The sequence below is a fragment of the Ranitomeya imitator genome, chromosome 2 (assembly GCF_032444005.1).
Source record: "Ranitomeya imitator isolate aRanImi1 chromosome 2, aRanImi1.pri, whole genome shotgun sequence".
Taxonomy (NCBI): Eukaryota; Metazoa; Chordata; class Amphibia; order Anura; family Dendrobatidae; genus Ranitomeya; species Ranitomeya imitator.
The window spans coordinates 571,624,363-571,642,887 of record NC_091283.1 but is presented as its reverse complement, the minus strand read 5'-3'; the positions used below and the strand labels follow the sequence as shown (position 1 = coordinate 571,642,887).

Genomic DNA, 18,525 nt, shown 5'->3' with positions numbered 1-18,525 from the left:
AGTATGATGGCCCCATTAGTAGCCCCCCACACAGTATAATGGCCCCATTAGTAGCCCCCCACACAGTATGATGGCCTCATTAGTAGCCCCCCATATAGTATGATGGCCTCATTAGTAGCCCCCCCCACACACACACAGTATGATGGCCCCATTAGTAGCCCCCCATATAGTATGATGGCCCCATTAATAGCCCCCCCCCCACACACACACACAGTATGATGGCCCCTTTAGTAGCCCCACACACAGTATGATGGCCTCTTTAGTAGCCCCCCACACAGTATGATGGCCCCATTAGTAGCCCCCCATATAGTATGATGGCCTCATTAGTAGCCCCCCACACAGTATGATGGCCCCATTAGTAGCCCCCCATATAGTATGATGGCCCCATTAGTAGCCCCCCACACAGTATGATGGCCCCATTAGTAGCCCCCCATATAGTATGATGACCCCACATCCTTCACCCCATTAGTAGCCACACTATTATGTACTCCGCACGATGTGTTTGGGCTGCAGCGGTGACCGATACTAGTTACTCACTCCGCTGCTTGGACCGTCCACAAAAGCAGACACCACAGCAGCGGCACAGATAGTGCTGGCCCGAATACTACATATATTTCACCACAATCTAATCTGTTCACGTTTCTAAAATTGTAAAACTCTGTCACGTGATAATAATTAGTGTCCAAACAGACCTACACACTGTAGGAGTCTGCATGAGATGATTTCATGCAACCACCAGCTCCTACCTAATGTGTGTCACTCCCCAACTACTGAGCCCCGCCCACACTCCTTTTATTTATACAACGTGATGACGTCGGTCTTCAAGGTCATGACGGAATCGCACGTCCTTCTCTGAGTCACATGGCACGAGTCGGCCAATCACTGTTCCCGTTTGCTCTGGCATCCCTTCACTCATTGGCTGTAGGGTGTTGTACTGATGCATGTGATTGGCTGATCTGAGGAGCTGCCGCACGTCACACTCGGTGGTGGCCATTGCAGTGTCCCGGCTTGTGAGGTTGGAGGTCGGAGAACGGGCAGGTGAGACGGCGGCAGCCTCATTGTGTGCTTCCATTGTCCGGTACTGCAGGCGGCGGCACCGTAGATATGGGCGTGCCTGTATGTCCGCACGTTACAGCGGTGTGTGCGGTGCCGGCGCTGCAGGGTGGTGACCTCTGTCCGGCGGTAGCTTGGTGATGCCGGCCCAGTCTGTGTCTCCAGCCTCCCCCTCAGCATTGCTCAGTGCCCCCCATGGGAGCGCTACCTGCCTCCACATTTCCCCCAGGCACTGCCCTGACAGTGTGTGCCCGCATGCGCCAAGATGTCACCTGTTACCGCATTGTTCCTGGATGAGGGCAGGGGACTAGGCTGTGACCTGGCTCTGCCTTCCGCAGCGCGATCAGCAGAATCCAGAGGCTGCTGGCGGGGTGCGGGGGCTTGGAGGTGGCCTGCACAGGTCCTCCGACCCTACTAATGGGGCTAGTAGATCTACAGGAGGAGGATATTAGTGGGCACAGGTCTTTAAGCATTGGGGGGGTTCTCCTACACTGCAATAGAACCCTGATGTGCTATATTTCCATGTGAGGAGGAGCAGAACACCTAGACGTTGGGTGACCCTATTCAGGTCAGTGGGATCTGATCCGAAACGTATCCGTCGTGGAAGATGAATGTATGGCACAAGTGTGAACAAAGCCTTAGGGCTCCGGCAGACATTGTGCAGATCGGACCGCCATGCATTGACTGGCTGCAGGTCTCACGACCCCGAGCATAGCCGCTTTGCTTTCTATGAGTGTCATGAAAGTCAGTCTGGGCATTGCCATCCAATTTGCACGGATGTCTGAAAGAGCCCTTACATGAGAATCCATGATATCCTTGTAAAAAAGTTGTCTTGTTTTCTCCATCGTCTCATTGGGCGACACAGGACTGTGGGTGTATGCTACTGCCGCCAGGAGGCTGACACTAAGTGGACACCCCACCGTAGTATACACCTTGACACTGGCCCTGACAGCTTCAGTTTATGCTTAGTGTCCGTAGGAGGCACATCTCTGGGTTTCCCCAGATACATTTTCTCTGAGGATGAGATAGGGGCGACGGATCCTTTTGAAGGGGTTTGATCTCCCCAAACCAACAACGGGCGAGCACGTGGAGTGTCGCCTCCACGTATCCTCTCCCGCAACGTGGGACCTCGTTTGCCGGACTAAAACCTGACCACCCTGAGGTAACGGAACCCTAGGTTGTAAAGGCATACATGCTCTGTCCGTGCAGCCTCCACTTCATCACCAATGCACAGCTGCGGTGTTTAAAGGAGGCAGACGGCCCCTCTCCTCACCTTCTGAAGGATGTACGGAGTTAGGGTGCCTGCACCGTCTTTCCATATATATATTTTTCATATGTACGTCTCTCTGATCTCATGCTCTGTCAAGAGGCTGCGGGGGGGCTCCTGCTTCGTCGCGCGTTCTGCTGGTGCAAAGCGCCATACTGCACCCGACGCGGTGCTTTTGTCCGGATTCACGTGCACTGCTTATTTGTTATTCCCCAGCGCGGGCGGATGTCCCGCCCCTATCGGCTACTTCCGGTTTGAGACCCTCGGTCTGTTGCATCATGGATCCTGTAGTTTCCAGCAAGGACACGGGCGGAAGTCCCGCCCCCATCGGCCGCGTTTACTTCCGGCCGCGCTTACTTCCGGCCGCGCGCGCCCAGCTTTCCTGGGAGAGTTCAGGGAATGAAAAATCAAGCCCCCTGCTTCGGCCTATTTTGGGGCCGTGCGCCGGTAACTCCTCCCCCTTTTTCTTCGGGCACATCCGCCCTGTAATCTGGACATAAGGAGGTTTTGCACAGAGGCATGGTTCACTGTCGGGTCAAGACATATACGGGGACACAGGACTGGGGTAAGTGCTACCTCCCTCAGCCTGACAGCGGCATTGTTTTAGATCCAGTAGCTCATGAAGGGTACGGATCATAGCCGCAGCAGTCATCATGTCTAGAAAGACTAAGACTCATACAGTTCTGTATACCTCATGTATTACCTGTCGGTCTGCTTTTCCGCATGCGCAAACTAACCGTTTCTGTGAGGCTTGCAACTCCGAACGCGCTCAGGACCCCCCCCCCTTGCGACCCTGTCCAGTGTGCCTGTACCTGAGACTGCGGTATCACCCCCTGAGTGGGTCATATCCTTAACGCAGTCTATGGCGTCACTATCAAAGGCGGTTGAGTCCCTTCAAGCCCCTGTCAGGGACATTCATCCGCCTGTCTTGGAAAGATCCTCCGGTTCTCAGGATCCTCTGGCCTGCAGGTGCCGTGCTCCCTCTAGGCAGACGCAGGGGAAACAAACCCACAGAGCGTCTCCCGGTCCGTCGAGTGCATCAGCATCTTTGAGTTCCGTCTCTCGTTCTCCCTCACCTGTGGAAATAAGTGAACACGGTTCAGAATATGATTCAGAAGGGTCTCTTGATTTAGAAGCTCCTGATTATCAGGAATCAGTTGACAGTCTCATTGAGGCCGTTACCCAGACTTTGGGAGTAGAGGACATAGCCACCTTACCTTCAGGTCATAAGGTGTCTTTTAAGAAATTCAAGCAACCTCATAAGGTGTTTTCTACTCATCCTGAGTTTGAGGATTTAGTCCAATGCCACATGGAGCGACCGGATAAACGTTTTTTTAGGCCAGAAGGCCCTATAGGTGCAAGGTATCCTTTTGCACCAGAGCTTTGTAAAAGGTGGGCAGAATCCCCTTCAGTGGATCCACCCCCCCCCCCCCCCGTGTCCCGTTTGGCCTCTAACACGCTGCTGTCTCTGCGCAATGGGTCTGCTATTAAGGATCCGACTGATCGGCTCATAGAGAGTCTAGCTCGGTCTGTGTTTGAGGCTTCAGGTTCAGCCCTCGCGACGTCTTTTGCGGCGACATGGGTTGCCAAAGCCATGATAGCTTGGTCAGAGTCCGTAACTAAGGCTCTTCATGATAGGGAGTTACCTATAGAAGTGACAGAGATTTCTAATCAGATATCTTTAGCTGGAAGCTTCCTGATTAACGCAGCCCTGGATGCGGCAAATTGTGCAGCATTGGCAGCTGCAAATGCTATTTCTATCAGAAGGGCTCTATGGCTGAGAACTTAGCGGGCGGACTTTACCTCAAAGTCCCTTACATCTCTTGCTTATCAGAGTGGCCGACTATTTGGCGCAAAGTTGGATCAGCTTATATCTGATACCACAGGAGGAAAGAGCAATTTTCTTCCACAACAAAAGGTTAAACAACGGTTTTGTCGCCAATTTCAAGCAAGGTTTAAATCCTTTCGTAACACCCGGTGGACTGCAGCGCCAAGCTCAGTTTTTCCAAGTCGGCCTAACCAAGACAGAGAGCACCAGGTTTCATATAGGGCCAATCCATTGGCAAGAATGAGATCCCAACCGCCAAGATCAAGGGGATCTAGGTATCCTCGGTTTTCGGCTAAATGACTGGAGGCAGCCTCAGGTCGTTTCCAACAGAGTAGGCGGTCGCCTACTTCTGTTCCATCAGTCCTGGCTGTCGGTCGTTCACGACAGATGGGTAAGAGAACTGGTGGTTTCAGGGTACAAAATAGAGTTGATCACTCTCCCTCCAGGCCGTTTTATTCCGTCCAGTCTTCCCAGTTCAAAATCTCGCTTACGAGCTTTATTCAAGGCAGTCGAGTCTTTTCAGTTCAACGGGGTCATTGTTCCCGTTCCAAAGGAAGAAAGGTTTCAAGGATTCTATTCCAATCTGTTTATAGTTCCCAAGAAGGATGGGGCCGTAAGACCCATTCTGGACCTAGTGTTTAAACAAATTTGTCAGCACTCGTCACTTCCGAATGGAGTCTCTCCGCTCTGTCATTACGGCTATGGAAAAGGGAGAATTCCTAGCTTCCATAGGCATCTTGAATGTCTAGCTGCACATCCCCATATTTCCTCCACATCAAAGATTTTTACGTTTTTCCATAGGCGAACTACACTTCCAATTCACGGCGTTGCCTTTTGGGCTCGCCACTGCTCCCAGGGTGTTCACAAATGTAATGGCAGCAGTTGTGTCCATCCTGCACTCTCGGGGCATAGTCATTCTGCCATACTTAGACGACCTCTTGGTCAAGGGGTCAACTTTTCGGGCATGCAAAGAGAACGTCAGCATCACCCTGGACACTATCTTGCCTAGGGTGGCTGGTCAATTTAAAGAAGTCATCTCTAGTACCATCTCGAAAAATTTATTTTTTAGGGATGGTCTTCGACACCTCTCGGGGTCTGACTGTCCTTCCCCAGGACAAGGTACTCTGCCTCCAGCAGGAAGCGAAAATTCTTCGGCAGCCGAGTTCCCGCACAATCCGGTTCTGCATGAAGGTTTTGGGAAGGATGGTGGCTGCTATAGAAGCAGTACCATTCGCACAATTCTATCTTCGCCCACTCCAACATGCACTTTTGACAGCCTGGGACAGGAGTCCTTTTTCACTCAATCTCAGGTGTTGTCTGTCACCCCGGGTCAAGCAATCCCTAATATGGTGGATAAGGAGTTTCTCTCTGCAGCAGGGGAAAGCCTTTCCTCCAGACCATTGGCTGGTAGTCACTACAGACGCCAGTCTTCTCGGTTGGGGAGCAGTGTTTCGCCAACACACAGCACAGGGACGTTGGTCCCCAAGGGAGTTCTCTCTTCCGATCAATCTGTTGGAATTAAGGGCGATTTGGCTGGCACTGCAGCACTTTTGCCACTTTCTGGCGGGTCGCCCGGTCCGGATCCAATCGGACAGTGCCACGGCTGTGACCTACATAAATCATCGGGGCACCCGCAGCAGGTCAGCCATGCACGAGGTAAAGCAAGTCCTCCGCTGGGCCGAAAACAACCATTCGGTGATCTCGGCAGTTCACATCCAGGGCAAGGAGAACTGAGTGGCGGATTTTCTGAGCCGACAGGGTCTTGCGTCCGGGGAATAGTCTCTTCACCCCGATGTTTTTCGGCAGATATGCCTACGCTGGGGAACACCGGACGTGGATGTAATGGCCTCTGGGTTGAATGCCAAGGTACCCAGGTTCGTCGCACGGTATCAAGATCCAAGAGCAATTGCCGTAGATGCACTAGTCCTATCTTGGAACCAATTTCGTCTCCCATATCTGTTTCCCCCTCTGGCACTGCTCTCAAAGGTAGTCAGGAAGATCAAGGCAGAGGGAGTTCCAGCAATACTAGTCGCTCCAGATTGGCCTCGGCGGTCATGGTATGCAGACCTGGTACAGCTGCTTGCCGGGGTTCCTTGGCAACTTCCAATACAGCCAGATCTTCTGTCGCAGGGGCGGATATTCCACCAGAACTTAGAGGCCCTGCGTTTGACGGCCTGGCCATTCAATCTTGGATTCTGACCCAGGCTGGTTTTTCTCAAAAGGTAGCTTCCACAATGATTAATGCTTGAAAGACCGTCTCAGCGCACATTTAGCATCACACCTGGAAAGGTTTTTCTCTCATGGTGCAGGAAGCAGGGTCTTCCTCCTCTACGGTTCTCCATTTCTAATATTTTAGCTTTTCTCCAAGCTGGTCTGGACTCAGGTCTCACACCAAGTACCCTTAGAAGGCAAATATCAGCCTTATCGGTTCTTTTTCAGCACAGGATCGCTATCAATTCGCAATTAAACCTTTTTTTTGCAGGGAATCTCTCACATGGTTCCCCCTCACAGAGCTCCACTAGAAGCTTGGGACCTTAACTTGGTCTTGAGTGCTCTTCAGGAAGCTCCATTTGAGCCCCTCCAAGACGTCTCTTTAACGTATCTTTCTTGGAAGGTTTTGTTCTTGGTAGCTATAACCTCCATTAGGCGGGTGTCGGAATTGGCGGCCTTGTCCTGCCAGGCTCCGTTTTTACAATTTCATCAGGATAAGGTGGTGCTAAGACCAGCACCTTCTTTTTTGCCAAAGGTAGTTTCCTCATTTGACATCAATGAGGACATTGTCTTGCCTTCTTTTTGTCCTGCGCCAACGCACCGTGTGGAAAAAGCCCTCCATACCCTGGATCTGGTGAGAGCTCTGAGAAGATACGTTTCTCGGACCGCCTCTTTTCGACAGACTGATGTGCTGTTCATTCTTCCTGTGGGTCATAGGAAGGGACTCTCAGCCTCTAGATCGACCTTAGCCAGATGGATACGAGCCACCATTCAGGAGGCCTACCGCATCAAGGGCGTAGCCATCCCGGCTGGGATCAGGGCACACTCCACTTGAGCGGTAGGGGCTTCCTGGGCACTTCGGCACCAAGCATCAGCAGAACAGGTTTGCAAAGCGGCAACTTGGTCCAGTCTGCACACCTTCTCCGAACATTATAATATACACACTCAGGCCTCTGCTGATGCAAGTTTGGCAAGGAGGATTCTTCAGGCTGCGGTATCACACCTATAGGCGGTAAGTGCCTAGTTATTCCAGTGAGTCTTCTTCCCATCCTGTGTACCCCAATGAGACGATGGAGAAACAGGGATTTTTGTGTTACTCACCGTAAAATCCTTTTCTCCGAGTCGTTCATTGGGGGACACAGCTCCCGCCCTATTCATCTTCTGATTGTCAATAGGGTTGTTCAGTCAGTAGAGTTATTCTAGACATGTTGACCTTGCACTAATGCTGTTTGTTTTCTCTCTCCTACTGCTTGTGCACCAAACTGGAGCCGTCTGGGCCAGTGTCAAGGTGTATACTACGGAGGAGGAGCTAACTTTTTTTGTGTCTACTTAGTGTCAGCCTCCTGGCGGCAGTAGCATACCCCACAGTCCTGTGTCCCCCAATGAACGACTCGGAGAAAAGGATTTTACGGTGAGTAACACAAAAATCCTTGTTTCATGACATTTTGTATTTTTGTTTCTTCAGTTCCTAATAATGGCGGGTCGAAGAGCTGCAATCAAGGCGGTGGACTGGATGGCATTTGCTGAAAGAGTTCCCCCCAACCAGAAGACAATGTTCAACGCATTGAAGACTCGCAGTGATGCCATAGCCGCGAAGTGAGAACAAGAGTAGCTTTTTGAACATCTATTGTAACCAGAGGTGTATCTAGGTTTTCTGGCACCTGAGTCAAAAGTTGTTTGTCTCCGCTGAGCGGTTTTAAGTAGTCATCATGTGATCATATGCAATTTGCACACATACAGTCACGTGCCACAAGCTGCGCTCCCTAACCCTCTTAATGTTCAGTGAAAAGCTTGAGAGAAACCGGAAGAAAAGCTCGTTGTCACGTGGCTGTAAGTATGAAAATCGCATTTGAGTGGTCATGTGATAACTGCAGGAACCAGCAAGAAAAGCTGAATCCTGACTGAGAGGATATTACACCCTGTTAGGATTGGCTGCGGGGCTTCATTTTATTATTAACCTCTTTATCTCCCCCCAAGGCTGTTTTCACCTTCCTGACCAATGAAAACTTTACAATTCTGACCACTGTCACTTTATGAGCTAAGAACTCTGGAACGCTCCCATGGATCCCAGTGATTCTGAGGTTGTTTTCTCATGACATATTGTACTTCATGATAGTTGTAAAATGTCTTTGATGTGACTTGCGTTTATTTGGGAAAAAATGAAAATTTGTCGAAAGCTTTGAAAATGTTGCAATTTTCGAACTCTTATTTTTTTATGCCCTTAAATCAGAGAGTCATATCACACAAAACAGTTAGGCTAGGTTCAGATTGCGTTAGGGCAATCCGTTTAGCGCTAAGCGCTAGCGGATTGCGCTAATGCAATGTCTTTTTCGGGGTCGCGTTTAACGTCCCCGCTAGCGCAGATCCCCGATCTGCGAGAGCGGGGAACGGACCTCAGGCGCGCCGCGGACGCTGCAAGCAGCGTCCGAGGCACGTCACAAAACACCGGCACATCGCTAGCGCGTGCCGAAAATGGCACGCGCTAGGGATGTGCGTTCCCATTGCTGCCAATGGGCGCGCTAACGGACGCGTTGCACGGCGTTAATTTCGCCGTGCAACGCTGTTCGTTAGCGCGGTCCCATTAACGCAATCTGAACCAAGCCTTAACTAATAACATTTCCCACATGTCTACTGTACATCCGCTCAGTTTTTTGAAACATAAAAATATTTTTTGTTAGGAAGTAAATTAAAAAAAAAAAAAAAAAACTTTTTTTTAAGGATCACCCCTCACATTTGAAGTGGCTTTGGGGGGCCTATAAGACATAAAATACCCCAAAGTGACACCATTCTAAAACTGCACCCCTCACTGTGCTCAAAACTACATTCAAGAAGTTTATTAACCCTTCAGTGCCTCACTGGCATTTTTGGCATGTGGAAGGAAAAAAAATTAACATTTATTTTTTTTTACAAAAAATGTAACAGGAAAATATGGACCCCAAAATCTGTTGTGCAATTTCTCCAGACCATGCCGATACTCCATATGTGTCGGAAAACCACTGTTTGGGCTCACGACAGGGCTCGGAAAGGATTGAGCACTATTTCACTTCTTGAATGTAAAATTTGCTGGAATAATTGACTGACGCTATGTTGTGTTTGGAGAGCCCCTGATGTGCCTAAACAGTGGAACACTCCCCCACAAGTGACACCATTTTGGAAGCTAGACCCCTCAGGGAACTTGTCTAGCTGTGAAAATAAAAAAAATAATTTTTCCCACAAAAATTTTTTTACCTTAAATTTTGCATTTTTACAATGATAGGAGGAAATGGACCCCAAAATTTGTTGTCCAATTCCTCCCGAGTGTGCTGATACCCACATGTTGTCAAAAACGATTTTTGAGGCACAGTGCAAAGCTCAGAAGGGAAGAGGCGCCATGTTGAAGTTCACATTTTGCTGGACTGGTTTGAGGGTGCCAACATTTACAGCACATTGTACTACTGAACCCAATTTATTATATATTTTAGGAGTCAGTCCATTTTATTCCGACTCCACTTCCCTGGATGAAAGTCTGCAGTAACTCTAGGTGACTGCAGACTTCTGAATTATTACAGCACATGCACTGCCCACTTTTAGAATTCTCCCTTGCCGGTGTCAACGGTGGACGGTCATATGAGCACACATGTAATTTTTATCCTTCTGGCCACATTCTGACTAGACGTGTCAATTCAGTTTAATTGAGTAAAGCCACACATATCCAGCCGGCACGTGACCGCATGTTTGCAAATCGTATACTTGCGGTTTCGTAACCTCCCGCCCCACTCTCACTGCTGGCACCAGAGAATCCTGACCGCGTGCAGTGCGCGCTATGAGAATTCTGAAGTCTGCAGTCAAATAGAATGACTGCAGACTCATCACAAACCTGAACATCCCCTTTAAGGCTCCTAACATAAATAAAAACATAGTAACGCTTAACTTTTCAGAGAGCAGAAGACTTTATTAACATAGCCAGGTATCACGTAGTTTACAAGTTATGGATTGTTACATATGTACAGGATCAGAACCAATAATGGCACAAGAATCCAGAATCACTAGCAGTAAAGAAACACATCACTAGAACCCTCGTCGGTACAGAAGCGCAGCGTCACAACCCTCATCAGTACAGAAATAAGTCACCAGAACCACTAGTTGTATAGAAAGTAATCATCAGAACCACCCGCAGTACAAAAATACATCGGTATAATCCTCTTCAGTACAGAAACACAGTATCCAAACCCTCATCAATACAGGAATATATAACCAGAACCACCATGGAATATATGTGGTACATCAATTGACATGTCTGGTCAGACCCATATACGTTTGAATCACGTGAACCTACAACTTACAGTACACCTTAACGATGGTAAGGAGATACTGGGACTTGTTGCTCTCAGTCATCATCAGATTGCAGACCATACAGGAGCCACAGAACGGATTACATTTAGTCAGTATCACAATTAAACATTTACATCCAGGTATCTTATAGATGACTTTCTCTGTGATTGGAATCATTCTTTTTCTTCATCTTGTTGGGACGCCATTCTGACTTTTTAAAATCGCAACTCCTCTTTGCAGACTTCGATCTTCTCCTGTCTTGTACAGCAGCAGACCCCATCTTCACACTGTGCCCCCTAAACTGCCCATTCTATATGCTGTGTTCCCTCATCACACTCAAATATGGTTCCCTCTTTTCTGTGGCCTCACACTGTACCCCCTTGCTGCCCCCTTTCTATATGGGTCCCCATCCACACTACCCAGTCTCTATTATGTGCCCCCTCACATTTTTGTTATTCCATACTGTCTCCTCACACTTTCTTTTAATAGTCTCCTACCATATTCCCCCTGATCCCCAAATTGTTTCCACACTCATCCCTCCCTCGCTTCCCACACTGTGTCCGCACCCATCTCCCTTTTTATTCCTCATACTGTTTGCATACATTCCCCTCTTGCTTTCCATACTGTCTGCACCCATCCCATCTCCACACTCCCCACATTATCCTCAAATTTCTCTCCCCCTTGCTCCCCATACTGTTTTCGCACCCATCTCCCACCCTCTCTCCCCATACTGTGTACTAAAAATTTCTCCCCCCTTCCCCTAATTACAATAAATCCTCGTTGTCTTCCTCTCCATTGGAACACTTACACCACATCAAACTTCTGCCTGTGTGGCGCCAAGGAGTGGCATCAGCAGTGTGATCACATGACCTGACATGGAAGTGAAGTGCTGGAGGTCAGAGCTTTAATTGTACTGCCTGAAAGACAACTTGAAAGCAGACTCCCACTACGGGGGGGCTGCAAAATTCAGACGTCGGGGAGAATCCATGGACAGTCGGTTCAGGCAGCCCTACGGTGCCCTTCTGCCGGCTGTGCCCTCGGCCTTCCCCTTTATCCCTCTGATGTAGTGTTCTGTGATGTTTTTGAAATATTTGAACATTATCGGGGCATCTTGTTATTTATTATGGGTCAGAAATAATTTATCCGGTACCATTTTTGTCACTAATATAGCGCCATTCCACAGCATTTTACGAGCATCACCATCACCATTGGGCTCACAAACTAGATTCCCTATCAGTATGTCTTTGTAGTACCAGTATAAAGCCCATACAAACTCCTTGCAAATGTCGTCATTGGGTTTTATTTAGAATTTTGGATATTAGCTTTTATGTATTCTCCGACTTTCTGTAGCAGGCCGCAGAATGAGTTAACAGTGACTTGATCAGTGAGCTCTTCCTCACAGAAGGGTTTATAATTCTTTGTATCTTTCCCATAACTCCTACGCTGATTTACAACAACTTCAGCTCAATTGCAAAAGTTATTTTTAGTCTAAATCCGTGCATTTAAGAAAAAAAGTAACCCCAGAAGGTGACCATTTCCTTTAAGCTGAAATGAAATGACCACTAAATATAAATTCGGACATCCTGTTTCCCATGTTAGTGACCAGAGAAAGGACACAGTAGTGAGTTTTAGGCATGTTAGGGGTTGTATCATTTGAGCTTGAAGCAGAGCCCGGAGAAAGTCACAGCGAGACCTTTATGTCGCCTGCTACAGCCATGGCGAAGGTAGATGAGAATACTTTATTACATAGTGATGATTGAAGAAAAGAGCAACTCTAGCGATGTTTGACTGCTTGACATCATCTACGGTAAACGTATGTCTTGCATGTATAGCGTGGGCTCAGGAGCTGAGCCCGCACTATAAAGCAAACGTCTTGGCTGCATTATACAGCTGGCACCAGAATGTAACTATTATGATCACAGCAGTATACTCCCCTATCTTCCTTTACTTGTAATTCAAATAGTGAAATCTAACAAATATGTTAAACAATGCATTATTCCATCTAGTGTATGCCAAAACATAAAAAGCAAGAATTTTTTTAAAATCTTATTCAGATCACCATTCCTCTTCCCCTGAGGAAAAAAAAGCAATAAAGAGGTCACAAGGACCCCAAAATGGTACCGATATAAATTGCAAATTGGGAATAAATTTTAAAAATAAAAGCTATGGCTCTCTGGAGCAGCGGGCCGAGGTTGCTGCTGCCATTTACCAGCGCTTGCCTGCCGCTTCGTTTTGCGGTGCAGGGTCATCATACATGTAGAGAAATGCAGATCTACAGCATTTTGCATGAGGCAAGCAGATGCTCATTGTTGGTACTACTTATTCACAGGTAGCCTCTGTCCATTATACTTTTTTTTTTATTTTTTTCTGTACTTTCCACTCCAGGTTTTGGCTCACAAATACTGGTGCAATGCGCTGAAAACACGCAAAGGTTGCTTTACTCCACCTAAACTAAACATATGCAACTGCACCAGCAGCCCACTTCCCTAACGTCACACCTTAGAGGTGGGCAGAAAGCTTTGATAAGTCCTCATGTGCATACTATGTTATATTGTATGTGTTCATGTTTAGTGTGTCATAGACTTGCTGTATTTAACAGCAACTGGAACTCTAGTACCACCTACTTGAAGTATCAAACCTTTTTAAACCCTTTATAGGAAGCTATATGTTTGCTGCCCCATCTGAGAGCAGCATGTCAAGAGAGGCCCTGATTCCAATGATACGTCACTTAGGCTAGGTTCACACTAGCGTTTCTGTGTGCAGCGTATCATCTGCACGTGCAAACGCATGCTTACGCCTCCACATCATCTTGTGTATGACGCAAAAAAAAAAAAGCGCTGCGTGTGCATGCGTTTAAATGCATTTTGGCATGCATCTTCGTTTATGCGCATGGTGGAGTTGGTGACATCATTTCCTGGACATGCGCAGTCTAAAGTTCGCTTACGTATCGAACACATGTGTACCCATGTCCTTGCATACCAATGCTTTCCCATAGACAGTAATGTTTTTTTTTACGCAATCATCCACATGTGCATTATTGCGCAATATTTAACGCCTCAAAAAATGCAGCACATTGCTTTCGACGGCCACCTCTGCACACCGCGATACAACGCATGCGTACACATCCACATGCAAACGCATGTCCCTTCGTACACCATGTTAAAGATATGAACGCATGACGCATGTGGATCATACGCTGTGCAGAGATACGCTAATATGAACCCGGCCTTACTGGGCTGCTTCTTGTAATTTTATAAAATCACTGTATTATTTGCTGCAGATCTGCCACTTCTCTGACTCCTGAGCCGTGTATAACACCGCACACAGCACTGATTGGCAGCTTTCTGCCTATGCACAGTGTACACAAAGTTACCAATTAGCAGTAGGGGCAGGGATATACATAGCCCATGAATATGAAGGACTACATGACAGCAGGTGTACTAGTCTTCTAGTGATATAATCAGCAGGAGATTATCAAAACTACACTAAGCAGCCCAGCCAGTGACCTATTGCTAGCATCAGGGTCTTTGTCTCTACATTATGCTTCTCTCAGATTAGGTGACAGATCCATTTAATGATCCTTGCTATTTGACTTAGGATAGCAATGTAAACTAGAAACTGAATTTGCAGACAGGTGCTATGGGATGTCTATGCCTCATCAGTGCCAAGCAGGAGATCTGACCTGGCTGGATGAGAACCATCTGGCAGTGAGTTTATAGGGTAAAGTTCCCCCTGGTGGAGAGCACCAATCTGGCGTAAAGAGACGTATAGGTCATGCAATGCTGCACTGGGAGACTATTTGCATATTTACATTTGCAGGGGAACATTGCATGGCCTAGAAGTCTCCTTACGCCAGATTGGTGCTCTCCACCAGGAGAAGCTTTACCCCCTTAGATAAATGTACTGTTAAATGCACAATTATGTATGCGTATACTTGTCTCACATGCCCCATCTTCTATTATGTCGTAATTAGATAGAAGTAGGTTCTCCTATGAATAGTGAGGCGCATGTTCATCAGACATAGAATATGGCCAGATACTTTGGATTGAATAAAATCCACAGTCAGTGTATATGGCGGACATATGGAAGAGCGGGGAGGTGTAGGCAGCAGCAAGCTGGTCCTACATTTCGGGGCATGCATCCTTCTCGTATTGTTAACGTTACTTATGACTTTTGTGTTTGAAACTGTTAAACTGTAAAGCGCTGCGGAATATGTTGGCGCTATATAAATAAAGATTATTATTATTATTATTATTCTCAAGCGCACGTCCTGCCAGTCTAAAGCTGTTAAGATGGAAATATTGCCACAACCATAAAAATACACAGTCACATTTCTGCACACTGTACATTGGTACCAATGAATATTTTTTTAATAAATGGTAATGCTCATTTTTGGTTAGAATCTTAGATGAAATATTAACCACAAGCTCGCCTATGTTTTCTTTTATTTCTCTGTTTCCTGGGTTCTGACACCTCCCATGGCATCTATTGCACGTCTAGGGATGTGACTATGGTACTTAGTAGAGTTTAGTGTCGTTAACTTACAGTTAATTCTGCAATCTCCATTCAGCACCTAATCTTGGCTAACTCTTCTAGTTTATTGTTACAGGCTGACTTCTCTCCCAGACAAACCTCCTACCATTGATTGGGCTTTCTACCGCACTGCCATAGCCAAGGCCGGCTTAGTGAACGAGTTTGAGACTAAGGTAATATGACGTGTCGCCCTGGACTACAATTGTTTTTAGAATTGTAGACGTTTGGTTTAATAAAAATGTTCATGTTCTTCTAGTTCAATGCTACTACTATCCCAGAGCCAAAGGACACCCAGACAGAGAAGCTTAGTGCACAGGAGCAGGAATCTGTAAGTAGTCCTCATTGTACGCCTCCGCTGTATGCCCGCTCTGGCCGTCTCAGTGCTACAGAATACATTTGTAGGTGCCATGGGGTTTTCCAGGAGATTAAAATCCTCTTTAAAAAGGTTAAAAAAAATGATACTCGCACACCCCATTTAGACAACTACTCAGCCCCCATTAATCTTTTGCCTGGGCCCTTATTCAACACATAGAAATGCCAGTGATTGGCATGGTGGCCATTTACCTGCCCTTTTACAGGATGTGTCCAGGATGTGATCCAGAAGCAGAGACTAGCACCATAACAGGTCCTGTAAGGGATCACTACTGGGGGATCTGGATTCTTTGACTCTTTTATAAACGGCTCTGATCTTTTTAGGCCATTTGCACATAGGCAGCGGATAATCCATCTAAAAGTGAACGGGTTACTGAGTGGCTGTATGCCCACATAAAACTATTAAACATAATATAAAAAAAAAATGTTTTCCTTGTAAACAAAATGTTCAAAATTTCCAATGTAATAGTTTTATATTATTGTGTAAGATTATATTGGTGTCCTATTTTGTACTGTACAGAATAAATCCGCTCTTTCCTATATTGAGGAATCCAAAGCCAGAGTGGCACAGTATGAGAAAGAGGTGAGTAGTACTTGTAGAATTGTGGTCTATCCGCTGGTACATTCCAGACGTGCTGCAAGAGGTTCTGCGTCTTGAAGGCACAAAAAACATGGGGGAAAAGTTATTTTTATTTTAGTGGTGAATTTTGATTGTTCTAGTTATTTAATTTTTGTGGTGCAATGACGGACACTAGTGAAAAAGATTTGATAGTATCAGCTTGGAGACAATTGCAGTTTATAGGGAAATGTTGAATAATGGTATGAATGAAACTTTCATGTGCCAAAAATTAGAGTAAATTCATGTGGTTTTAAAAAGGTAAAAAGTTTCTCTATAGGAGCTCACAATGTCTTTAAGGCCTCATTCAGACACCAGTGAGTCGCGCACGTGTTCCTTTGGTGTCTTTCCTTATAGTCTGAGGCTGTTTACATTGTCTGAGAAAATCATGGATGGCATCGGTAACTGTGACCATTCGGTGCTATACACATTACACCATTGAGGTTTAGGTGGACAGTGTCAGTTCCTGTCTGACAATCCCCTGCTCCCCCCAATCACTAATAATAATGTTAGCATATCCATAGCTATGAGCTGCGGACAGTACTGTCTTCACAAAGTACTCCTTCAGCTGGATGCCAGGCACAAGAGAGATCTGAATTGTGACGCCGAGGCAAAGCTGTTTACTAACTGTTGCAGCCATTGTGTTTGCTGTGAATGCTGCATTCTATTCTGAACGTTCTTGGTTATTTTCATTCTGGAGCCTGACCATTTATCTTGTCTTGCAGCTGGCCAAGTTCAGGAACATGATTCCATTTGACCAGATGACCATTGAAGATGTTAATGAGGTTTTCCCTGAGACCAAGTTGGATAAAGAGAAGTATGTCTACTGGCCACACAAGCCCATCTCCGAGTTATAAACTGCGCTGTTAATCCATTCTAGAAGTCAATAAATCACATTGTAATGACTCCGTTTCACCCTTCATATTGACTATAACTTTTATTGCTCGTTGTTTATCCAGAAGGAAACAGAACCTACTGTATGCTGCCTGTCACATTCCTGTCTTGCGTTAAAGAGAATCTATCACCAGGTTCGTCACATAATCTGAAAGCAGATTAGTGCAGTGACAAAAACCTTGATTCGAAAGATGTCACTTGCTTGGCTTCTTACTGTAGTGGACATTCTTAGGCTGATAAGAAAGTGGACTAGGTACCCTGCTGCCATGTAGTTCTCCTTATTCGTGAGCTCTGTTTAACCCCATCCTGACCACTGACTGCTTTTTGTATACACTCTGCATAGTCAAAAAGCTGACCATCAGTGGTGGGCACAGTTATAGCAAGGCCCAGCATTCAAAGTTCTGGTAGATGTGCAGCCAACAAAATCACCGTTTTATCAAAACTGCAGCAAGCAGCCCAGTAAGTGACACATCACTGGAATCAGGTTTCTCTGCCCCTCCATCATACTACTGTCAAATTGGGTAGTGCAGATCTGCTGACAGATTCCCTCTAAGCCACTGCTGATCGGCAACATGCAAGCTGACTGGTGGCCATTTAATGGCCTGTTTTTAAACTGGCTTGGGATGGGAAAGTCCGGCGGACGGCACAGCACACACAAACAGGATGAGAAAAGGGAGAGGAAGGCCCTAACAGTGGGGCACGAGGGATGGGGCACCTCCTAACCACAATCTGAGCTTATCCCTAAGCTCCCCTTCTGCCCTATGCGTGTCCTCTCCCCCCACCCACCGTCACATGTCCTAGTCCCTAGCTGTCACCTCACTATACCCTGTCTAGTACAAGGACCCTAGCCTCACCACTGCAGATGGTATCAACACAGGGGGTAATGAGAAGCACCAGATAGACAAGGAAAGGAACAACAAAAACTTAGCTCAAGCCTCTACTGCAAAACTCCACACAGCAGAGGATCCGGAACCAGGACCTTGAATTCCACCGAAGCAGCTCATACAAAGCGGGCACCTGAGGGCTCCAAACTCCTAGGCTGGTCTTCCGTGAAAAACTCTATTACCAACAGTTAGCTGATGCGTCATGTTACTATTTAAAGGATGTGGGAGTGGTCACCACCCACATCAGCTGACCAGCAGCTGCCAGCAAGGAACTGACATTAACCTTTGCTGGCCCAAAAGTAAAAAACATGTTTAAAGAGAACCTGTAAGCAGGATTGTGCACAGTAACCTAAACATATTGAAAGTTCGTCGTCGTTATACTGATTAAAATGATACCTTGGTTGATCAAATCCGTCTTATAGTTGTTCTTAAATCTTTATTTTCAGTTTTTTGTTAATGAGATTCTCGTGCCCTAAGGCGGGGTTGGTGTATGTGGTGCTTTGATTAGATATTCATAATGCGGACTCTGGACAGGTCACTGATCCCTGAGTGACCT

The 18,525-nt window shown here is 46.7% G+C and overlaps 1 protein-coding gene across 1 annotated transcript; it reads left to right on the top strand.

Annotated features, from left to right (window-relative positions):
- Positions 1 to 923: 923 nt before the first annotated feature.
- On the top strand, positions 924 to 17,096 carry ATP5PD (ATP synthase peripheral stalk subunit d). Its single transcript, XM_069752152.1, has 6 exons — positions 924 to 1,038; positions 7,825 to 7,955; positions 15,280 to 15,376; positions 15,460 to 15,531; positions 16,096 to 16,158; positions 16,917 to 17,096. The coding sequence occupies exons 2-6, from the start codon at positions 7,834 to 7,836 to the stop codon at positions 17,046 to 17,048; spliced, it is 486 nt and encodes a 161-aa protein (XP_069608253.1). The 5' UTR covers positions 924 to 1,038; positions 7,825 to 7,833; the 3' UTR covers positions 17,049 to 17,096.
- The last annotated feature ends 1,429 nt before the right edge of the window (positions 17,097 to 18,525 follow it).

What these genes read in the sequence shown, in the direction of transcription:
- ATP5PD (XM_069752152.1), top strand. Translation starts at nt 7,834, where the DNA reads ATGGCGGGTCGAAGAGCTGCAATCAAGGCGGTGGACTGGATGGCATTT. An exon ending in AGTGATGCCATAGCCGCGAA is followed by an intron (nt 7,956 to 15,279) that starts GTGAGAACAAGA and finishes TTATTGTTACAG; the next exon opens with GCTGACTTCTCTCCCAGACA. An exon ending in TGGCACAGTATGAGAAAGAG is followed by an intron (nt 16,159 to 16,916) that starts GTGAGTAGTACT and finishes CTTGTCTTGCAG; the next exon opens with CTGGCCAAGTTCAGGAACAT.